This window comes from Embiotoca jacksoni, unplaced genomic scaffold, assembly GCF_022577435.1.
Source record: "Embiotoca jacksoni isolate LCO1_2020_lvr unplaced genomic scaffold, fEmbJac1.0.p SCAF_22, whole genome shotgun sequence".
Lineage (NCBI taxonomy): Eukaryota > Metazoa > Chordata > Actinopteri > Embiotocidae > Embiotoca > Embiotoca jacksoni.
The window spans coordinates 7271045-7296254 of record NW_027185363.1 but is presented as its reverse complement, the minus strand read 5'-3'; the positions used below and the strand labels follow the sequence as shown (position 1 = coordinate 7296254).

Below are 25210 nucleotides of genomic sequence, written 5' to 3'. Positions count from 1 at the left end.
TCACTACGAGGCTGCATTTGAAAAAAAAAAAAAAAACATTGTATCGCTATCCATTTAATCATTACAGCGTTTAATCACAGTTATCAATGAATTACCCCAAAGTGACCTTACTCTTCTCTTTAGTCTAATTTTGGTCTAAAATGATGCAACAGTGTATGTCAGCATTGTGAAAGGTGTATAGTTTATAGTGAGTCAGATGGTGCCGCCATCACAACATAAAGGTCAGCAGGCCTGCAGCTATTCTGGGTGTGCTTTATTCAAACAAGCCACTGCTTTACATGTAAAAGAGTTTACTTCTGCTTTGAGACTAGTACCGTAATGCTACCCAACAGATGACAATGTCTTTGTATTAAAAAATTAGTCTGAAGAAGTGGATTATTTGCATTTTTTTTTTAGTAAATGATTAAATAAAAACATTAAATGACAAAGTCATTCATACCCTGTTTAAACCAAACTAGTTTTAGTCACATACAGTAAGAGCTCTCAGTGGAAAACATGTGCAGACTCAACACTACTGTACTAACAATCACTTAGAAAGAGAAAATTTTTTTGAAAAGAAGACATCAGATGGTTTAACTTCTACTCTATATTGATATTTTTATTAACAATCATAGCCATGTTTTCAACAATGGAAGATTTATAAATATTTTTTTCTTTTGATTCATAAAAGTTGTCTCGGCACTTATGGCATGATTCCAGTTGTGGGGGAGGGGGGGAAATCTAAATGTCCTTCGAGCATAGCGCTTTATGAAGCACTGATATCCAATCAACAGCTTTTTCTTCAAAGAGGAAATCCGTTATGTACACGCTGGTTTTCTTTAAAGAACCCAGATCTGGTTCTGTGCCATGGATGGGAGAGATACTGAGTGCGTGGCAGGTCCAGAAACCATCCACAGCAGGCCACCTAATTGATCATCTGGCCTGACGTTTCCCTTTGGTGTTGTTTATTTTTTAAGGCAACAAGATGCCTCACACCAATCTGAAACCCGATCCGAGATATTCCACGCTCGGTTCAAAGCTTGTAGTGTGAACGAAGGTCGTCTCAGCCTTTTTTTCCCCCCTGTCCGACTTGCATCAGCTGAGAGGGAAGAAAACAAACTCCGAATACTTCCACACTACTCCAGACAGAAGGGGCACAGGGCTTTCTGTCCGCCCACAGGATTTAGGTGTTCAAGCTAAGGCCATGGGGCACCAGGGCTCGCCCCTCACTGAGGCCACGTCTGATGACTGGGTCAAACCCACGCTGGTGTACAAGCTGTCTTGTCCGGGGTACTTCACCACTGAGCCAGAGCCTGTTCCGTCCCCCGAGCTGGACAGCACGGACGAACTAACCTGCAACAACAGAAAACATATTTAAGCTCTAACTGTGTTTGAGAAGCATAAATTCCATGTGTAAAACAAACATTCTCTGCTTGAAGTGTGATTCAGGTTTTGGTTTCGGGGAATTGGAATCCATTTGGGTGACACAACTATCAAAAAAAAAATCACCAGATCCTGAGAACTAGCTCATCTTACTGTAATATTATAATGACACATTGGCAGTCATCACAATAAAGCCTCATGCAGCCTGCATGTGACACACCTGCTGTAGTTCTTTCAGTCTGCTCGTTACAAAATAAATGTGAAAATGGATTGTAGATTAAGTCTGATTTTTAAAATAATTGAAAGGATAGTTTTTACTCATTAACACCCTTAAAATGTATTAAAATTATGTAAGTCACGTTCCAAATCAGACTTCCAATTTAATGTTTTAATTTATCTTTAAGAAAAAAAAAACAAGTCTTACCCCTGACACCTGTCCAGAGGGAGAGCTAGTTTTCGAGCAGTCTTCAGAGTTGGATGAAGAGGTGGATGTGGGAGTCATGGAGACAGAGTTGTTATTTCCTATAAACACATAAAATATGATGTCACGATATAAAAAAAAAAAAGCAACATTGAATGATAAATAACCACAGGCATATGATAAATAATAGTCAGTAACCCACCAGAGGATCCTTTGGTTTTATTCAAAGTTTTCGGTTTTCTTTTTCTTGTCTGGATTCCTTCTTTCTTCATGGCGAGCGGCCGAGGTACCTGCACATATCATTGTGATTAATGATGTGTCAATCAATTAAATGAAAATAAAATATGAGGAAAATGGCCAAAAGAATCTAAACTCACCCCGTGTAATTTTGTGTAGAGCCCGCATGCGTTACACACCGGCTCTCCCTCCGCGTTTCTGCGCCACAAAGTGGTCGTGCTGGTTTGACAGTTTGCGCAGGAAAGGCCGATTCTTCTGGACGTTGACTGGAAACACAAACATAAAATCAACCCTAGAATCAGATTTGTTTCATTTCAGAAAACAAATTCAAGCGACTCATGTTTGAAAAACAGTTTTGAAATTGTACGCCACACTCCACTAATTGAATTGCACTTCAGCTATTCACATCCTATTTCCTAACAATAATACAGGTCATGTTATGATCGCCATTTAAGTGGCATTTACGCACGGCTTTTTACACGGTGTTTCATTTTGAGGGAGTCAATACGTGACATTTAATGTCCGAGTAAAAACTGTGCGTAACATGTGTAATGGCACCAGGAAAGATGTGTCTATATTATCTCCTATTTAGATTAAATGACCAAACAGCAGCTTTGAATACAGTAAGTAAGGTGTCTGATTGCATTAAGAAAAGTCCTCAGTGTGGATGGTCCTAATCCAATTAAATTAGTTAATTAAGTTAAAGCCAATTCATTAGAAATGTATTATTTGACTTCTTCGCTACAAAGCACCTGATTGTCGACTGATAAATTAATGTCATTGTAATGTGCCCTAATGATGTCATCAATGTGCACAGAAAAGCACCCCTCCCTGACTAACATGTCAAATGCATATGCTTTAATGTGTTTAATAAATAAATATATTCCCATTTTAAACATAATAAAAACAAAAATTACAGGATTAAAATACAATTTTAACTAAAGGCTAAATCTCTCCTGAAGGTTTCTTTTCATCAAAGCATGAGATGAATATCAACGGTGATAACCTCCAGCCATTGTTTGAAACAATTAGGCAGGAAATTGGGCGCTTAAGTGGTCCCCTGTCTCCTTACCGTCCGTTTCTGCGGTTTAATTAATGGCCGGCTCAGCCCATTCATTTTGCTATAAAGGCCGCAGGCGTTGCAGAGAAAGTGGCCCGTGCCGTCGCGCCTCCACAGCGGCGTGGAGATGGAGCCGCAGTTCACGCACTCTCTGCTCTCCCCCATGTCGTCGAGAATATCTGAAACTGACAAGAAATGCAATTCAATCACAACAACGCACAGTTCTGTGAACATAAAATCTTAAAATCGAAATCTTTTTATAAGGGGTTGTTTTTCATGGATTTTGTTGTGTCAGATGAATTAAACTTAATGTTGCGTAATAATATGTAAAAGATATAGTTAGTATAACTGTAGATGAGATATAAACCTGATGTCATTTTAAAAATATGTTGTTAAATGTTGCTCTAAACTTTAAGAGATTTTATTTGATTTCATGTAATGCCATGTTTTGGTCAGTGCGCACATATTTATTAGGCCTGTTTCTTGCAGGACTGACACACACGTGACCTTTCTGACCATAGCCAGCACAATTGTACGCTCATGAAGAATATTTTTGTGGTACCTTACTAAACATAAATTTGGTTAATTCCTCCTGACATTTTGAGCTCCGGTCTCCTCACAGAGATCAGGTTCTGTTCCAAAAAAACGCACTGGAGTTTGTCTGCTTTGCCTTCACTTTAGACACATCAATATTGGTGATTAAGACACCTTTTCTCTCGTTTTTTATTTTTCAATCAGACGATGAAAAGTAAAACATATTCCATGTACCCTTCTGCTTTGCATTTAGTCTTACCTCCGTTTGGTCCTCGAATCAAGGGCGCGCCTCTGCTTTGCAAGGTGTGCAGCATCGTGTTGTCAAAAGGTCCCCCGGGCCACGGCGAGGTGAGCTGTGGTGCAACATACGGAGAGTATGGACTCGGGTAAGACCCACTGAGGGGGCGAGAGAGGCCGTACTGGTCCCTGCTGCTCACGTTCAGTGTGTTACTATAGCTGGTGTCCCTAGGCGTCCCGTTATTCATGGGCGGGCTGGGAGGGTAGTGGAAACGACTGGAGGTGTGCGGACTCCCGGTGCTGTACGAGGGGCTCTCGGGGGCGGACTGAGACCACACCGAGTGACTGGAGACGGCGTGGCTGGGCTGAGCAGACCCGCTTGCCTGCAGATAGGAGAGGCTGGGTATCATGGGGCCCACGCGGGAGCTCGGGACATACACGGGGGAGTTGGGGTTGGAGTGCATATAACCACCAGAGGAGGAATCATATCCAGTCTGGCTTTGGGCTGCCGCGATGGCCAGGGTTTGGTACATGTCGGTCGGGTCCACCAGCAAGCTCGCCTTGTGCGCTCCGGCGGAGAGGACAAGTTTGCTCCCCTGGTCTAAATCCGTAAACAGCGGGATGTCCTCGGTAGTGGTCAGTGTGTTGTTATGGTGTCCGAAGTGAAGGTAGGAGTGTAGTGATCTGCCGTCCGAGCGGCGGTGCCCCAGTGCGTCAAGCTCGCTCGGAGGTGTCCTCAGCTCATCCGAGGTGGGACCGTCCCTCCTGCTGTCACCGGGCAGGTAGGTCTGCTCAGCCGGTGACCCTGGGCTGCTGGATACTTCTCGCTTGACCATGGACCAGCTGTTTTCGCCCAGGTCCATCCAGGAGCACTTTCCATACACCGTAGGAGTTAATAAAAATGGTCAGGGAGTAGTCTACCCTAGAACAAACAGAGGTGGAACAGTTAGGAACCCAGAGTAAATGAACCTTTCTCGTGCGCGAAAAAATGTAAGCCAAAAACACATGGATAGAAACTCGCCAGCTTTTGGGAAAAACGCCAACCAACATCTGACATACAGCTTGTTTTCATCTTTTAAAAAAAACCTGCAAATTAAAACCGATTAATTATTAATATTGGTTAATTATCAATGAGTCCAAATAAAAACACATCCAGTCCCCAATAACTGCCATATATTCCCATCAAGCGCTCTTAAGAGGCACTGGATCCATCCGTGTCAAATCCCTATCCTCCCCCTAACACACACACACACACACACACACACACACACACACACACACACACACACACACACACACACACACACACACACACACAACAGATAGGAAACAAAACGCAATGTGTCTTCACAGCAAAAGAGATAACCGTTTGATAAGACTCAAAACAGATAAGAGCCGAGGGGCAGGAGGCTGGAGCGAGAATACAAAACCCCGAAATGATGAGTTCGATCCCCGCCGCGTCTCACCGTCTCACCAGCCAGATGTTTGAACCAGCTGCGAGTGTGAGAAGACAAGTGGAAAAGACGAGACATTAGACGCTTTTACAGCACATACCTTCTTAGTTGTGTGCCATATAGTTCGCACGCAAAATTTCCCAGCAGTGAGCCGCTGCTTCTCCTGGAAGTAATGGGAAACGTTACTGCGGACTGACGAGGTTTATGAGAGGAGGCGCTTCTGGTGGCTGCGGCTGCGGAGGGCGGACCAATCATGAGGAGTGTGAGCGGTTGGAGACACGACGGGGGTGCCAGTCTGTGAACTCCTCCAATCAATCACACCGAGAAACAGAAAGAGAGGAGAGTAACTTGATCACGTCCGAAACTTAGAATAATTTGCAGTTTGTGTCTCAAGAGACAGTTATGTTTTTGGGGTTGTTGTTTGTTATTTTTGGATGAAGAGGGAGCGCTACCCCTTTTTTAGATGCTCTGCTTTTTAATTTAATTAGCTGCAAATTCACGATAAACAACTTTTTGGCTACAAAATATCGTGACATTAAATACTTTTGTATTACATTTAGTTTTATTACCCAAGAGGTGCTGTTTTGATGCTGACAATTATTCAAACCTTTTATTAATCACAATTACGCATAGCTAAACATCTTCACCTGAGGTTACTGTTTTTAAGTAGCCTACAGATTTTATTCGACATTATAATATTATCTCACCACATTGAAGAAGGAAATATTTAGCTTTTTTATTATCTGACAGCTCACTTCTCCATTTATGACTCCACATAAAAATCGCATGACCAGAATATGACAAACTGTTATTAAAATAAAAATTAACTGCAGCTCAACAAAATAATTGCCACTTCCACGTTGTAATTATCATTAATCCAATGACACTTCTGTCTGGATAAACATACTTTTACGACAACATTTTATGTCTGAACAAATTAAGACTGAATAATAATGGCAGATTTTTCATGAATAACTCATAGTTAGACCTACTTTTTAGTGCCAGATGTGGATCATTATATTAAGCAGTTTAAGAACATTAAAACCAAAGGTTCACTTTCTTCTTCTTTTTTACATGGGAATATATTTATTTCAGGCAGATCTAACTTTTCCATTATAATGACGTCGAAAAATTATCAGACCATATTTTACGACTTAATTATGCAAAATGCAGGGAAATCCAAATGGGTTTTTATCAAATATATTTTCTTAAGACGTTGGGTGTAAATGTGACGTCAGGGATTTATGCATGTTTCCATTTCTGTTTCTTGTTTCTTCATTCAAAGTAAAAGCCTCGATGTTTCCTTCTTTCTTTTCTCCATTGAGCGCGCTGATCAATGAATCCTCCTAATTAGTTTATTTAAGGCAAACGCTTGCATTGAGGCTCGCCTGCGTCGAAGCACAAACTCTCAGCACGTCTCTTCTTGGCTCGGAGCTCCGCGATGATTCGTTCAGCCTGAATATACATAGAGATAGATGAGTGAAGTGATCAAAAGTAGCGATGGCGACAATTGAATTTACGCCCATTTACAGGTTTTCTCGTGCGCGTTCACGGAGGTTCACTAACAGCTTTGGGCTCAGCGCGCTCACAACACATTCAGCAGGTAGTGTTGCATTTTGTATGGGCCAATACATACAATTACTACACAGCAAACTGCATGCTCCAGAGGGACATGAGTACTCCAATATTTAAGTCTAATATTTACTAATCACGACTGCACCATTTACTAATACTGCTCCCTCTAAAGCTGAGGACTCCACAATTTATGCTTAATATTTATATTACTACTACTACCACTGCTAATATAATTCCAGGAGTAAACAAAACCACTACTGTTTCTAAGGCCACAATCCTTGTTACCGTAGCATATGCAATAGTTTTGGAGCTATACACAGCCACAGATACCGTTATTGTTAGATTGATACTATAATATATAATGCATTGTTCTATTTGCTGCCGGGCAGAAAACCACATTATTTATTTTTGTCATAAAATATCTACAAGATCTGAAGCGTAATGTTTCTGCAGCTGCACTCCAGCAGCTTGATACTGCTACTATGGTTATAACAGACTGCTGTTAGTGGTGCTGGATCTTTGTTAAATATCGCTTGTTTTGCGATGGAGTTGCGTGGCTCTGTTTCTATTTTTGTGCTGCACATCTATTTTGATGGGCAACAGCTTGAAATTTCCACAGAACTTTGCTCATATGTTTTCACGTTTGGAGCCATGTTTTTCTTTTTTTCTTTTTTTTGACGCATTACAGACACGGTGCTCCTCTGTATGTCTCCCAGTCTTTGCTGATGCCTTACTCTTAGTTATTGGATCAGATTCGTCTCAGTATCTGACAGCCAACCGGAGAGCTTTTGGAGATTTTTTTTTTTTTTTTTTTTTCAGAGGGAGTAACCAAACCGCGCGCTACTGTCTCCCATCCCATCGTGTCAGTGAGTAGTTGTCATGGAGGTGCGATAATACAAAATCCTGTTGGTTTTTCTTTTCTTTTCTCTCCCCCCCCCCCCCCTTCTCTGCTGTACGTCGTGCTCAGTGGCTGCGGAGCCTCGACGTTGATGAATGAGGTGTTTTAGCAGTGATGTCAAAGTGTGCTGCTCTGACACACGGAGCCTGTGAGGAGAAGCGGCAGGACGCCGCCCTGTCTCCACATTTATCCAGACTGCAGTCAAACACGGAGGGCCAAGCGTGAAAGTCCGCCGCAGGCCTCTGATCTAATTATCATCTAATCTAATTTATCACACAATTTAACCAGAAATTTGAATTGTCTGTAAACTGATAAGCCGACTGCGACTGCTGCCAATAATAATAATAATAATAATAATGAAAAGAACAACAATAATATTAATAATAGCCCCAAAAAATATAGACCTATAGTTTGTGTATATATGATTATCCCGTTTTATATCCCGTCCTAGAACAAATTAAAAGACATGATACTACTATTACTACTAGTATTAATAATAATAACACAAATAGGTTAATACTAATAGTAATAAAGGGCTCTGTTTCCTTGTAAAATTATGTTATTTTTAATTGATTGTTTTTTTTCTACCCATGAGACTATGATCCCGGTTTTATCTGGATGCTGTTTGTTTCTTTCTGGAGGTGTAGCAGGCTAATGGCCGACCCTCTTCAGGTGTCAGTGCCTTATGTACCGACTTGATAATGATTATCTCCGACACTCCAGCACTTGTTATAGCCTCCTCCTGATTAGCCAATATTACTGCAATATGCATGATGCTGTGGAGATAACGAGGAGTAACGTCAAATTCTTTAATAAAAAACGAGTTGATATATTTATTATTACAATATGAGTTATTAATAACGAAGGCGAGTTAATGTGGAGATTATTGTGGCGCTTTTTACTTTGGTTCATCGTTAGTTTCTTTGTGACTCAGTACAAATGTTTTGATTTTCCGTTTTCTGTTACACGGGCCAATAAAAGGGACTGTGGAGATTATTAACACGGCCAAAAAGACTGTGACGTCTCGATTATGATTCATGATAAGTGATAACATGCAGGAAAGACTCGTTCTTTCATAATTCATCCAGATTCATAATTGTTTTCACCACTCTTTTCTACTTTTTGTAGCTTTGCATTTTAGACATAATCTGTGGTTTTACATTTTTTTGTTATAGTCGACCTTTAATGATAATAGAATAATAGACAATAATAATATTTAATCATAATGATGAGATTAATATCCCAAATTTGATCTGGCGACATATATATATTTTTTGAGCCATTAAAATTGAATGATTTGTATTTTAATAGATTCCCAATAAAAGGGAGATTTTTGCCCATATTATTACTTTGATTACAATACTGCAACAATACTATTTGGAGATTTCCTTTCATAATGTTTTTTTTTTCATCAAATAAAAGTCACTGAAAGTCTGAAGCTATAACCTGTGTATTTATATGATACAAAACAAATCATATTATACAATGAGACGTTAAATACTTAATACAGCCTATATTTTGTAGTTTAATATAAATGATTTAACCTCAGGGTATCCCAAAGCCTCACAGATATTAAAAGGCTAGTTTTAGATCAAGATGACTTTCTTATAAAAAGACATTATGACATTCATCATAAAAATGAAATATTAATTATCAGTAAATAAACTCTGCTGGCATAAAAAGTTTGCTTATTGGGGACGATCAGATTGGAAGTCATGTTCAAGTAGTTATGTATGAAATACTGATAATCTAATCAATGTTTTAATCATTATACTACATTGAAACACTTGCATATTAAGATATATATCCTGAGCCAAATGCAGGTCAGATTTGAACTCTTCTGATCTTTTGTTTGTGCAGCTCAAACAAATATGTTCATCTCCCACACAGAACAGTAATTATAATGAATAGAAATTCATTAAAAAAAAAAAAAAATTAAAAAACGGGCACTATTTCTTTTTGTTTTAATCTTTAAATTAACCAATGTAAGATCAGTCATGTGGGAATACTCTGAGTTTCTCCAAATATTAACTCAGTCACATTAAATGTGAACCATGTTTCCAGTGTTTCTTTCCTTCTCCTCCCAGAGCCTTTAAAACATGTTTGTCCTCATTTTATGGAAGACACAGTTAAGTTTTATACCTGCGCTGGTCTTTTCCTCCCTGTATCCCATTGAATGGCAGATTGTCCTGAGCTGCTGGAGCAAAGGCTGCTGGGAGGCCATGAATGCCAGACTCTCCTGTTTGAAGTGGTAGATGATTAAACGGGTCATGACAGGTGTAAAAGCAACCTTTGTCATTTTGGACATGTACTGTCCTTGCTTCCTCAGCTCGCCCACAACGGAACGCCCTGCTCACCTGCCCGCTCATACCGAGTGTGTGTACACCAGTGTGTGTGTGTGTGTGTGTGTGTGTGTGTGTGTGTGTATTTTCTGGAAGGGATTGGAGGCTGCACCATCACTCCCTGTCAGCGTCATGTGATAAATGAGTGACGAATACAGTCCAGAGGACGATGTGAGGTTGTTGTTTATTGTCAGGGCTCGGTGCTGCTTGTTTGGCAGAAAGAACAAAATGTTACACACTACGAAGAAATGGAGGCTTGTCTGTGATTTTAGAAAGATGGAGGAACGTTTATGTGCTATTTTTTGTGTCTCCGGCCGTTGAAATTTATCGTTCCGGTGGTGTGAAGTCTTATCAGCCTGACAGGCCTTAGGGTTCATTTGACCTATTTTCTTAACTCTGGCTCTGATCAACTGTGTTATAATACTATGACATTTTTTTTTTTATCACTTGCGCTGATCTTATCTTGTTCCCTTGAAAAAAAAAAAAGCCATCAAGCTGCCTTATATATTACAGTTAAATGAAGATCAAGTTTGTTCTGGTTTCATGTGGAGATAAATTTCAAATAAAGCTTTAATAGGACACGCTGAGGCAAAGCAAATCATTCTGTAATATGCAGGATTAAATGGATTAGTAGATCAACTTCTTCCTGTTTGCAATTATAATATAAATTTGCATATTGTTCAGGTTGTGCTTTGTCATATTGGCTGTGGGATTAAAGGGATAAAGAGGCAGATCTCCTGCTGCATGGAATAATGAAACGAGTTTGTAAACTTTTTTTAAGCCGTGAGTCATTTTTAATGTGGACTCTGGTCTGTGAAAGACAATTTGCTGCTGATAGCAAAGTCCATTTACTATTTTTAGATATCCTAAGATATGGATGAGAGACAGAGAGCCCCGCTGATGCTTTTACTTTTAGTCGTAAAGAAGGGAATGCTTGTTAGTTTTTGTTTTCTGTGTGTCTGCAGGAAAAAGACTTTAAAACCGAATCATATGGTCGAGAGAAAATAATCTGCACTGATCTCAGTCTTCTTTTGGTTTCCATAAATAGGTTCTGACTCATTATTCCTCATTAAACCAACAGTCGACTCAAAGCAGGAGTCTCCCAGGGTTTTTAGGATATAATGGTCATGGAGGAAGCCCTGGTCTTTTTTGTCACTTTAGGTCCCATGCCAAAACAGCCCCACCTTGAAAGAGCCAGTAGTCAGATAAAACTTGAAAATGCCATGAAAACCAGACAAGGAAAAGCTGACAGTTCAACACACTTAAGCACTTATTCCACTCACAATGGGAGCACGACACTGGAACTTCAATGAGAGGTTAGAATTAGAGTAAAACACTCCGTCATTACAGGCTGATTTTATGTGAGAATTGTATTGTTCCACAGTTAAAAAAAAAGTGTGTTACATCTCGCTTTCTTTCTATGACTGATTTAGACTCAGTCGATATCAAGTTCATCCTTATTGGTTTCAGTAAATGAGTACGAGCGGCTCCAGACTTGGAGAGAAGGACCCCACAAACAGGCTGTGATATAAATCTGTGGGCAAATGATCCAAAGTCACAATTTGACATTTTGGGAAATAGGCCTTCTCACTTTTCTTGTAAGAGACAGCTAGTTGCTAATTATGTTAGCGCAGCATCAGGACAGGAGGCAGTAGAAACAGCCTGGTTGTCTGTCTGGTTTAAATAAACAAGATATAATGTGCTAATTATTGGGCATTAGCAAATTTGGTTGGAAGGTTTTTGTTATTGTTGGATAAAGTCAGGCTAGTTATTTCATCCTGTTTCCAGTGTTTATGATACTGTAAACTAAGCTAAACATATACATTTAGCATGGAATTAGTGTAGTTTCCCAATTTTAAAGTTTTACTTAAAAAAACAAAAACAGAAAAAAAAACAAATGTATTGATTCTATAAAAAAAAATATTTTTTTTTTTAAAAACGGTTTAAAAAGAATAAAAATTTGACATCTTGTTTCTTGCAAAATTTAAATACCTTCAGTTTTGGGGGCCTTTAAAATGATTATTCAAATCAAATAAACGGAAAAGTGAGAATTATTCTCTTGGACTGTTACTCACTCGTAGATTCACGCAGCCCACCGAGCATTAAAGTTTGTGATCCACTACACTGTAAATGATTTGAGATCAAAGAGGGATCGAGTGTGGACGCTGAGCTTCACTCACACAGACTTCCGCCGTCTTTCGGCGTCCGTCTCTGGAAAACAGAGCCTCATCTCTCGTGTAGATCCAGAGGCCGTGTTATTGTTTCCATGCGAGCGTCTCCATCCTGTGGAGCCAGCCCCTCTCGGCGTGTTTTGTCTCAGGAGAGAAGGTCAGGTCCCCAGTACACTTCGTGACTTTCCCTGAATCAGCTGTTTGGAGCCCCAGCCTGAGAGAAAACAGCCTTGGGCCGAGGTGACATCACTGATAGCGAAACAGAGACAGTTCAGATGTGAGTAGGTGGAGGTGGCGGGGTGGCTGCGGGGGTACGCAGGCTCGGGTAGCTTGGCGGGGTGCTGCGGTGGAGCAGCTGGGAGACCTTGCAGGCCCACTCACGCTTTCAAGGTCTTGGAAATCTCGGCTGCTTGTTAGCAACATTATGGGAGGAGTGTGTGGTGGAAATGAAACAATCACCTCTTGTTAAAATTGTGGCACGGATGGGATATTGGAGGAAGGTGGGATGAGACCTTTTTCACAGAAGGAAAAGCACAGGTTTAGATAAAAAATAATGAATGGCTGGATTCCATTGGCTGCTTCAATTTTAGAGTCCTGGTGTTATGAATGTTGGCTCACTGTGACATGTTTTACTTTAACCCTTGAGAAGAACGCAGCCAACATTGGCGTTAATAATCCATGCTTATCCTATATAACAAGCCAAATGATATATTTGTTCAAAACCAGAACCCATTTTGTGTATCGTGACGAGTCTTTTCACCGTAAATACAAACAGACGTGTTTCCTCATACTGCAGCATCTCATTTAGGAGGTTAGTGAAATTATAAAATATCTGCAAAAATGATCTTCCAAAAAACACAGGTGTAAATAATTGTAAAATGAATGATGGCCAAGTCTCTGGCCAGTGGGTACCTCGTTTTTTAGTGGCTTATGGCTTCAGTCATGCATTTTAAAGTCTCCATTTAAACACCGACACCATGCCTTCCCCCATCTCACAGATATAATTTGCCTGTAAAAATACCTTAAGAGCATTTACTCACCTCACATTCTCTTAAACCTCTCTTGGTTATCTTTCCCTGAAAAATTGTCATGTGCGAAGCACTTATGTGTTACATTAAAGCACCTGCAGCCCTGCGCCACCTACTTTCAAAGGCGTCTCCTTGCTCTATTGTGGTCTGGATTGTGCCACATTTTCACATCAGGTTGGATAAAATCACCTCTCTACTGTTTAAAAATGAATAAATGTCTTCCCAAAAGTGTACGAAGAGTATTTTGGGTGAGCAAACGTATGCTGAAATAGCAACGATGCTGAACAATATTTCAAAAATAACTGTCCGAGTAGGAAGTGCACAGTGTTGGCCTTGACCTTGACCTTTCTGTAAATACAGTTTAACTTTTATTCCGGGAGGGAAAATATGTTCGGATGTGTCCACAGCTTTTCAGTCAGAAGAACAGAGATCTGATAAGACCTGAGCTTCACTGAAAGGGGTCGACCAGACTCGGATGACTATGCACTGCGCCTGTACTTCTGTGACCGTACAACCTCACTTCATCTCACACTTATAACACACACACACACACACACACACACACACACACACACACACACACACACACACACACACACACACACACACACACACAGAGCTCTCCCTCCGCACACATTAAACACACTCTCAGTCTGCCCTGAAGGTTTCTGTCGCCTTCTCCGTCACTTTAGTGAAGTTCACTTTCGCCAGATAATGAAAACACTGAGAGGCAGTTTCTGTGCTAGCGACCGGGGCTTTTGTTTGACTGAAAAACAAATGTATTCTACATGCTTCAATTATGGTTTTATCAGATTGCTGTCAAAACGCACCAACCATGCACCTTCCATTGTGTCCTCTCTGACGGTGTGTAATGTACCACACCGAGCGGGGGCTTGCCGTGTTTGCATACCTCAGACTGGTTTGTGTCACCGTTGTTGGAAAACATGCGGCTTTAGTTCTAAAAAAAAATGTCTCACAGTCCCTTCTACTTGACAGTATCAGATTGATTTCGAATGCAGAACTTCCTGGTGTGAATATTACAGCAAAATGGCTCTCAAGCGGTGTTGCCCTTCAACGAGAACACGTTCAGTTTCTGCTCTGACATGGGTCGCCTAAAAAAAAAAAGGACCATATCAGGGAGATCTGCAGCACGTACAGCTAAACCCCTTATTGTGACTTGAACTGTACGGCCCAACAAAAGAGACCAAGAAAGACCCGGCTGATCTGACTTACCATTGGCTGAGCTCTCGACTGGCCTGACTTCCCTTCCGTGTCAAAAGCACGTCCACATCGACAGTTATTTCACATGAATGTTATCATAGCTAAAGTTGTATAACCACAGTATAAATCCATAAAAAAATTTAAAAAAACTGTATGGCACACCTGCAGCTGGAGAATTGTTGGTGCATTTTTAAACATTTAAAAAAATATAATTCGATTCTGTATCCAAACCATGATCCAAACGAATCCTGCTCTGAACTTCAAAAGGAGTTGTCCTCTAGTTTGACCCGTGCTATTATTCTCATTGACACAAAGATGAACCCTGACAAGTGTGTGCGCTTTGTTTTGATAGACGCTGGTCAGCAGCTTAGGCGCCTAGGCTCCACTAAGCCAAGTGTTTACAGATCTGCTAGAACGCAGCCTTGTAGATTCGAAGATGCTTCATCCAGGCAGACATGGCTTAGGTCTGGACTGCGCGATATCATCCATAAAACATGATTAACACAACACGGCAATATCAGGAATCAAGGAGAAGGGAGGCAGTTGTCATAGTTGATATCTCGAGTGAGAAAATGTGTGGGACAAAAATAAAGATGACCAGGACATGATACAAAGCTTTTGTCTTTTACTTATGATCCACAATCATCTGGCGCGAGATGGAAAAACTGCCGTCAAGGTTTTGAGATGCCTTATTGAAGTTAAAATGTCAACGCAGAATTTACATTCTTGATAATCCACAGAGCAAACTGGCAAACATTTTCATAAGGACTATTTCCATAGGGAAAGTAGTAGCACGTAGTTGTAGCAAACATCTCTTTCTGTTTGCGGCTGCAAAGGTTATTAAGAATCATTTTGAACGTGCTGACTTCATTGACATAAAGACACAATACTTGTTTGCTATGTTGCTGAGTTACATGAGAAGAGACTCAGCAGACGTGTTTGTGTAGCTGGTGCCTGAAAACGATTCGCTTAGATTAGGATAAAAACTGGAAACCCGGCTTTGTTCAAAGCTAAACATCTGTTAGCTAGCTCCGCCCACATATTGCTCAGTTTTTGCTGGGATCATAGTCTGGAAACCCCGTTTGCGTGAAGGTTTTCTCAGCTACTCTGAAGAGCGGCCAATCAGCGAGCAGTGGGATGAAGTTGAAGTCTCACGTAGTTAAAACAGTAGCGAAAATTATACGAACAGATGTCGCAGCACGAGCAAACATCGTGGAATTTAAGCCGGAGCGAGAACAACGCTGACATGCCGTTCCACTCATGCTCACGTCTGTGCTTACAGCTTGGTGAGTTTCGGCACGCAACGTACTTCATATGGTGCTCAATGCTGATTGGTTCAAGGATGCTCCAGTATCTTCAGAATTAACCCGAAGTCTACGTCCATCAGGATCCAACGACTGGAAACACACCCAGACGGGAAAGAAAAGGACCTGTGAACATGTATTGGTTTTTTTTGTTGTTGTTTTCTTTACCATCGACAAGTAAAAAATAAATAAACACCAACTCGTAAGGGCAGAGTGATTCACTGTTGTTCACTCAACCGTTGTTGCCACCTTACTCTCAATCTGAAAGAATTACACAAACAATACGCAATATGTTGAGTTAGCTATCGGAAAGAGTCAAACTAAGCAAACGGCCTCCTGGCTATTTAAAAACACAGACATCAGAGTGGTGTCGACCTTCCTTACAAAGAAATGGAATAGGTTTTTGTCTTAAAATATGAACTATTTCTTTAAAGACATTCTCCTCCCTGCGCCATTTCATTTACAAGAGAAATTTGAGAAGTAGCACTTGAAGACAGTTAAAGCCAGAAAAGCTTTGATTATGTTTCATTTGTCCCAAAAAAAATATATTTAAAAGTTGATCGCAAGTGCTCGTATCGTCCTGGGCTACGATTAAATTATGACAATGTGACCTAGCATTCGCAGAGTTCTCATCACAAAGCGCGCTCACATTGCAGTTCAACAGATTGAAATTTCCTCGTCTCACGGCAGCGTGCCTTATTGTACGTGTGCTGTGAGTCATCCATCAGTGGCCTCTACACCTGAGACTTTCGACTGAAGTACACTACGAGACAAACACGGTTCATTTAAACTTTGTACCAGGCGTCTTTACGTCTCTGCGTTTTATGGCAGCGAGGACAAAGGTCATTATGAAGGTCAGTGAAAAAGATCCAGAGAGGGAACAAGCCTGTGCGGGACAGAAGGAAGCAAAGAGGGATGAAGAAGAAGAAGAAGAAGAAGAAGAAGAAGAAGAAGAAGAAGAAGAAGAAGAAGAAGAAGAAGAAGAAGAAGAAGAAGAAAGAATTGTGACTAAGAGGGGAGGCTGCTTTCCAACACCGTGCAGGGTGAGGGCTGGTGTTGAGGGATCCACTGTGGGAGCGTGTACACACACACAAATCCACACCTTTGCGGGATTCCTACCTGTGACTTGGGTCAGTGGGAGTCTCAAGAGCGAGAGGTGGTAATCAGTAACAGTGTTATATGGCTGTGTTAATAGTTAACGTGGCCCCTAGACACTGTGCCCCACGGCCCAAGCACCTGCAGCCCCTTTTACAGGCATAATCCATGGAGAGAACAAATAGTCTGAATGCTTGTTGGGCACATCGGCTCTACATAAACCATCTCATCTGACATGCCAGCAGATGTTGGGCAAAAAAGGCAGCATTAAAAGCCAGATATTTGGTTGACAGGGTTAATAATTGGACATCAAACTTTGTTATTAGCTCCATGAAAAATAGGCACGCTCCGTTAAAAGTTTATTGCCTAGTTTTTCTTCTTTTCTTTTTCTTGCTATCCTTCCAGGGTCATAAGCACAGGAGTGTACGCGATCCGCCCGCCGACTCCCCCAGATGGCCTTCTGGCTTCACACACACACAAACGTATCTTTGACAAACGCCTTTGTCAAAATCGTGTAGCTGTTTCAGAATTAACCCCCTGCTTTCCAACATCGAGCGTGCACCGGCAGGCACACGTCCATACAAAAAAGAAATCTCACACACAAACAATCGCCTCCCTAATTTCTTGATAAATACAGGCATAAAAAAATCAAGCTCAGGTCAGGATAACCTCACGGTGACCTCTCTCACCAGCTGCCACGTCTGGCCTGCTGGCTGCCAGGTCAACCACACACACACACACACACACACACACACTCACACACCCACCCACAAATTTCTCCATAAATGTTTCATGCACACCAGTACTTCTAAAAAAAAACTTTCACAGCATTCACATCTCATCTCCTCCTTTTTTTTTTTTTTTTTCTTTTTTTCCTTTTTTAAAAAAAAATAATCAACGTCCAAGCAGAATTAATCGAGTCTCAAAGTCCAAGAGCTTGATGCAAACGTAACAGCAGTGACATCAAGAGAGCACTAAGGCAATGTTAATGCCTCTCCATCCAGGCAGATGGAGGCGTGTGTGTGTGTGCACAGTGCAAACAGACCCTTGTACCGAGGAGGCTAAAGCTGGAGCACTCTGCAATGTAAAAAAAAAAAAAAAAAAAACATCTAGGCTAATGTCTATTTCTCTCACTAAATAGTTTTTTGATAAGGGGAATATCTGGAGATAAGTGTTGTCACTATCCTATCTGCAAACCGGAAGCCAGTTCGATAAATCTGCTGTGTAATCTAATGGGAGTCATGGGCAGTAGCTGCGATCAAGGGAATCCTGTCTGCTGCTGCATCCGAGCTGAGGGGAAGACTTTGATTCAAGAAGAGGAGAGAAGTTAGCCAGCACCGCCGGCTTGTAAAAATTTACAACATCTTTACATTAAACAGATGACTATCGCTGCTCATTCAGGATTACTTTGGATTTGTTGACACACTGAAGTAATACTGATAGCCTTTGTCAGTTTTCCTAGTTACAGTGGATCTGTGCAGCGGAGCCAAAAAGTGAAGTGAGGAAAATGTGGATTATTTATGACCTGATGGTGACGCAATCTATAAGGACAGGATCCTGACCTGCTTTTATGAGAACCACCTGCACATAGGTTGTTTGCGTGAACAAAATGAATTTATACAGCACTTATAAACACTGAGAAATATACAGGGAGTGACACATTCTTTGTTTTCTGTTATTTTGTGTTAAATTTGGAGCTGATATTGTAGGAAAATTAACTGGAGAGATTAAAGTTAAGATTTAGCCTGCTCTATTTTTTTTTTTTTTTTTTCATATTTCCCCTGTAAAGTCAGTACCGTGTGAATCTGGACAGCTACATGGAAACACTTCCTCGTTGGTTTGTTTTAATGTGGGAAACTGACATGTGCAAATTTGAAACTCGCCAACAGAAAAGCGTCACGATCCCCGATGACAAACATGATGCTAACTTGGACATTTAACAACATTTTAAGCTTCTAACTGAGAGGTTGCAGCTTCCTCACATGATTAACATTAACGGCTGTTGTCAGAGGACGCCCTTCTTTCAAATTATATTACTATACCGTATAAATATATGAGCAACAGCTACGTGACTAAATGTTAAAGTTGAATGTAAATCAGTAGCTACGTATGCAGTAGATAGAAACTGATGTTTCACCTCCTCACTGTCCCCCACATCTTTTGCTGTGACAAAAAAATGGTGAACTGCCCCACCCCACCACCCCCCGACACACACACACACACACACACACACACACACACACACCCCACCCCCCACTCGGTGACCTGAGCTCCCAGGGGTTGGTGTTAAGTAAACTTTGTCAGCCACGCAATGATCTCCAGCAAAGATCTGTCTCCCTGCTCATCAGGAGACCCTGCTCTGTGACCCCCCCCCCCCCCCTCCCCACCTCTCTGCTGTGGCATTCCTCCACCACACCACCTCCCTGACCCAACTTGTCCTCATCTCTGCTGCCCCCCCCTTCCCCCGCCGCCATCAGGGCCGCCATCCGTCCGTCGCCTCGGGTCCTGCTCTCTATCCCGGCGGCCCATGCGGCCGGCTGGTGTCTCCTCCGTTGGAGACAGCCTATCAGGGGCCTCACGTCATCTGTCTCCAGGGCCTGACTGGCAGGTCAACCTCAGAGATTACCAGCTACTATCAGAGCAGGAGGGGGGGGGGGGGGACGTCTGCCCTTCCTAAGTGGATGCTCCTTTCTCTCACTATAACACTGGTTGGGAACTGGAACCTGCTTTAGGCCTCTGAAACTCTGATGTGCCATTTTATCTGTCTGGGAGCTGCTCTGTTGATTCGCTACAAGGTCTGCAGGGACGAACTACCAGACAGTGACAGATATCAACTATCCTGGCCAGCATGGACTTAGAGAGGAGAGAAAACTCAGAGCTTGTTGGTCTTTGTTGTAAACATGGAGCTACTTTTGGCTGTCCATCCAAGAGGTTTGGAATAACAGCACAGATAATTGGTGGTCCGCTATCAAGGTCCAGATGCTGCATTCCCAGGCTGCACGCTGAGACCTTCAGCTCTAATATTAACAGGAGCTTTTTTTTTTTTCCTTGTGAAAATTCTACCAGTGCAGCTTGAAAACGTTCCATGAAAATCAATATTTGTCATTGATTCAGACACAAAGCAAAAACAACTAAATCATAAAAAAAATAAACGGATTATTGATTGTCTCATAAATGAAAGAATATTAATTCAAGTAAAAAATATACTCATTAATTTTCCTGCAGTGCGATAGATGAAAGGATTGATATCATTGCCATGTCTGTGCATTAAATATAAAACTAGATACAGCTTTCAACCAGCATAAAATAATGGAGAACAATTAGCCTGCCAGAACTTCTAAACTTTACTTTGCTGGTTAAACCCAGTTACACTGACATGTAAAATCAAGTCTCTGTTTCCCCACTGACAGCAGTCTCTTTTTACTAATAAAAAAAAAGTAAAAAAGAAAAAAAAAGGACATGTATGAAAAAAGTAAAAACAAATAGCTCTTTAGAAGTCTCAACAAAATGGCAGTAAAGCCATAGTAAATAAATTCAATATTAACATTAATCATATAAATTCAGCTAATTTAAAAGGAGCTGTATGTAGTTTGTTTCTGGTTTCACGTGTTAACAAACTATAATTTCCCACAATGTTACAGTTATTTTGATATTGTCAAAAACATGACTTGAAACGTGAAGGCCCCTGTATGATCTGGCCTCATGTTCTCTCCACTGACTCCACCAGAAGCTTCTGGCCTTTAAAAACACACCTCCCTCTCTGCCAGGTGGTGTAAAGCTGCCTCACTCTCAAGCCCTCCTTTTTCCCGGTCCAGAACACGGAGCCCTGAGATATTTGTGTATCGCGTATTGATTTGGAGGTACAACCCTTGGCTGTAAAACAAAGATAAAGAAGTTAGACATTAACTATGTTTCCAGGGGTCACTCTGAGCCTGTTTCACATAGTTGGAGGAAAAAAAACACCAAAAAAAACCCACAAAAATGCCTGCCCGTGTGATGGACTCTGGAATATTGATTTTCCTCTCAGAACAAAAAAAAAAAAAAAAAAAAAAAAAAGTCTTTGCAGTCAGTATTTCCCTCCAAGCTCAGATAGGGCTGCTGCATTCCTGTCTACTCCCTCCAAGGTTACTGCCTGCTCGGCAAAAGCAAGCACCTGTCAGATTGTAGCATTCGCTGCCTCCATAGAAACCCCCATTTCCCCGTGACGAACAAGAAATTATAAGAAACAAAAAGCATTCTCTATGGGGGGAATTCAGTAAAGTCTGTCTTCGAGGGAGTTTTTTTTTTTGTGTGTGTTCTCTATCTGAGCTCTCAGGATTTACAAACTGTTGAACTCTCTTCACACATGTAGCTGTTAAATACTGAGTTGATTAGAGCTCCTCACCTGGCACCACGCAGGAGGACAGTGTCATCAACACCACCCTGTTTGCTTAGCCTGAGGGTTAAATGTGATGAGGTTTGCACTTGTTGATTAAGCACAGCTACCCCATTGTTCAGCATACTCGTAGTGGTGTGAAACTAATCACATCTAAAGTAAACCCCCACCGCAACAACTGGTTCATTATTTTAAGAATTCACAAGTCACTCTGGTTGTGGTTCATGTTTTATACCACGGAAATTAATCTAAAATATCTCTCACAAGGTGCATTTTTTTGTGACACATTCTCAATTAAATCACAGATCCCTCATTAAACCCTTTTTTTTTTTATTTGATTTTAAGTTATCAGGCTGTTCATGTTTATAATCCAGCCAGTGACATTAATAAATTGCAGCATTTCTAACTTCGTCAGGAATCTTTTCAATCTCAGCATCAAAAACACTTGACAGTTTACTGCCCAGGCAAAGGTTGCAGCGCCACGGTTTTATAGAATTATTAAGTAAGCAATTATGATAACCCACTGTTTTAAAGATAATAGGGTGATAAGGTTCTGCCAAACTCACACTGTAGTTTGCCCTCACGCTGCTCTTTCCTGACGAGCAAATCAATATCTTATTTTGCACTCGGGCCACTTTGTTCTCTGGACTCTGCCAACTGTTTATTTTACCTGTTGAGCGTCAAAAGATCCACCGAAAAAAAATTATAATCTAAAATGACACCCTGTAGCTATGACCCTGCTTTGCTAGTGGCATTTTTATCAAAGCTCATAAACCTTGAATGAGTATATATTGATAAAGACTGTTTAAAGTGTCATTGGAACGATAACATTTGCACTGTAAATGTAGCTTGCAGGCTCCAGCCTCCAATTGTGCCGGGTTGATAAGGACGGCACCAAGTGGGATACGACCAATAGGTCAAAAGCCACAGAATATTTGGTTTGAGATGATTAAAGACGACTTTTACGTTGTTAAAAGTCCTTAAATAGACAGAATTAACAGAGTTAAAGCTGTGGGCATCTAAAAAGTGCAAAGTAAATAATATGTAATTCCCAGAAAAGTGTTTAAAACTGATGCAATTTGAACACTGACCTGGAAATAATTAGTATTTGCATAAGAAATACTGAATGTGACCCAGTCTACAACTTCCTGTTCTGTTCCGGTACCACGTGGATTTTATGTTTGTTTTGTACGAAATGTATTAAAAATATTTAATTCAAAAACTTTTGATTGCATTTTAACACAATAAATTATTATTAAAGTCCACAAAAAGTAGGTAATATGGCTTAAAAAAAAACGATACTTTTACTTGAGTTTTTTGTTTTTTTTAAAGGAACCTTGTTCACCTATACTTGCGGGACTTGTCAGTAGTTGCATTTGAGTGTTGTTTGTGTTAACCTTCTCCCTCCACATGCATAAATAACAGTCATCCGCCACTGAGAGAGAGAAAAAGAGAGCGAGAAAGAGACAGACGAGTGGTTTGACACTTTGCCCAGATCAATATCAATAAAGCAATCAGCGTGTCAGGGGCCGAGATGTTTTGAGGAGGGATCCGTGGGAGAGGATAAGTGAGTTTATGGCTTTTCTGTGGGAGGTGGTGCTGTTGCTTTCAGGTACACCCACCCACAGAAACACACGCATGTATGGTTACACCACATCTGGGAAAAGTTTAGTGGCTTAAATTAATTGCCTTAAGATTTACTATATGCGTAACCATTATTAATACGTGCCAAACTTTACCATAGCTGTTTAGCTACAGTTTAGCTTCTACCGATTGTACCAGCAGTTAAAATGAAACAGTCGAAGTCCTTGGTTTGCCAAATTTCAACAGTTAAATGCTCTAAATTCCTAAAAAAAAATAATTCCCAAAATGTGACACTCACAAATCCTCAGGCCCCACGTCAGACCCCTCCTTTCTTCTCTGGTCCTCCAAGAGTTTGTCCAGACTGCCCAGATTACACTTTGCTCGGCCCGACCATAAACTGAGACAATAAATTCAACCAGACTTCTGAACTGGATGACATGAGAGGGAGAGAGAGAGAGAGAGGACCTTCAGACAGTCAGAGATCAATTCTTCCAACATGGCAGGAAAACCCAAAGCGGCCAAAATAGACGGATAAAAAAAGTATCTCTCCCTCTTTTTTCTATCCGTGTGGTCTGACTGAATCATAGAAGAATTGATCTGTGCATCTCCAGGTTCTTGAAAAACATGAGAATTTGAAGCCTGGTATTTTCAAATAGTGTTGTTTACTAATAAATGTGCCAGAGACAGCAACGCTTCAAGGTCTGCAACCTTCTTTTCTGCTTGTAAAAAAGTATGCCAGGACAACAATTCATGTTTCACCGCAACCTCATGGATCAACAAGTCAGAAAAATGCTATTTTTATGTGCATTAAATAAACTTTTAGTTTTCATGCCGAGGCCCTGAATTGCCCTCACCTCTTGGTTTCAGTTTTGCTCAGACAGTTTAATGAAATATCCATCATGCTGATCCTTCGAGCAGCAAACACATCACTTCTGAGATCACAGCATGATACGTTCGAGTTCTGTGCCAAAATGTCGCAGTAAATTTGAGCTGTTACTTCTTATTCGAGGCCAAAGTGAGGATTAACAACTGTTTCAAAGAGAAGCTTTAAAACGACTACAGGATAACATCTGGATGAATAATGACGTCTGTCACACCGAAACCGAATACTTAAGTGTCCTGTGGATTCTACTGCACCATCATATATTGGTTTATTTATGACAGTGGAGTTCTTCAGTATTTAGCCGTTGGGTGTACTGCCACCTTGTGATGTGCACTGAACTCTGCATGTCCAAAACCTGCTGTCACAGCTTCACCACGCAGTAAATGTGAGAGGAATACATTAATTTCTGTCAGGTCATAGCTTCAGAACCAGCGCCAAGGGCAAAGCCTGAGGTGTGTGTGTGTGTGTGTGTGTGTGTGTGTGTGGGTGGGGGGGGTCCACACCCACCTTCCTCCCCTGCGGCATGTTGAGTGCACCAACAGATGGATGTCACCAACCCTTCTCGGTGATCACAACACAGACTTGCGAGCAGGGTCACAGTCATTTTCCTGCTCGTGGTTGCCCGCTCTGCTCTCCGGGGGGGGGGGGGGGGGGGGGGGAGTTCGATTCATCTCTATCTGCTGCTCAGTCAGGTCTGCAGCGCCGGGCCACCATCACTCACACTCTGCAGGGCAGCGGGGGGGGGAATTAGTTGATCCCCTGGTGTGGGAGTAACAGCCCCTGCAGTCCAGTCAGCAAACACTGCAGCCTTCAAGCAGCTGAAGCTTGTGGGTGGGGCGGTCGGGGATGCTCCCCAGGATCAGGCCGGGGCCAGAGCAGAGATAGTGGCGTCTCCGGCACCCTGACGGTCAGTCTGCATGGCGGTCTGCTGTCAGACAGAGTGATGGACAGGCGGTGCGATCTATCAGCCAGTTTGCTGATGGTACTCTTTAACGGTCAGTTTTTATGATTGCGTGAGGTCTGCGGACACCGAAATGTTCCTAAATTATGGCTTTACTGTACTGCCGTAACAGTCTTCACTCTTGTATGAAGAGATTATGGAAGCCGTGTGCAGGGATTCGGTCCCGGAGCAACTGAAGTCGGCAGCTGATGTTGGGGAGTAAGAACCGGCTTTACAATTTATCCCAAATGTCTCTGACGGGGATGAGGTCGGAACTCTGTGCAGGCCGGTCAAGTTCTTCCTCACCAAACTCAGAAAAATAATCTCTTCCGGGACCTCTGTTTGTGATGTGTGCACAGGGACAGTAATGTCTGATAAACTGATCAGAGAACATGTTAAAAAAAAAAAAAAAAAAAAGATTTATAAATACTGACATTTGCTTTTACGGAAACAAGAATGTATATATATATATATAAATATAGCTTCTTT

The 25210-nt window shown here is 41.4% G+C and overlaps 1 protein-coding gene across 4 annotated transcripts; it reads right to left on the bottom strand.

The window, feature by feature from the left end:
• Window positions 1-571: 571 nt before the first annotated feature.
• Window positions 572-5710, bottom strand: gata6 (GATA binding protein 6). Of its 4 annotated transcripts, none has more exons than XM_069157631.1 (7): window positions 5406-5710; window positions 3874-4773; window positions 3093-3265; window positions 2161-2286; window positions 1986-2073; window positions 1787-1884; window positions 572-1332 (listed from the first exon to the last, which is right to left on the bottom strand). In XM_069157631.1, the coding sequence occupies exons 2-7, from the start codon at window positions 4712-4714 to the stop codon at window positions 1171-1173; spliced, it is 1488 nt and encodes a 495-aa protein (XP_069013732.1). In that variant the 5' UTR covers window positions 4715-4773; window positions 5406-5710; the 3' UTR covers window positions 572-1170. The 4 variants fall into 4 exon arrangements, with proteins under 4 accessions (XP_069013732.1, XP_069013735.1, XP_069013734.1 ...); XM_069157634.1 differs by having other exon boundaries at window positions 3093-3259; XM_069157633.1 differs by having other exon boundaries at window positions 3874-4768.
• Between the last annotated feature and the right edge of the window lie 19500 nt (window positions 5711-25210).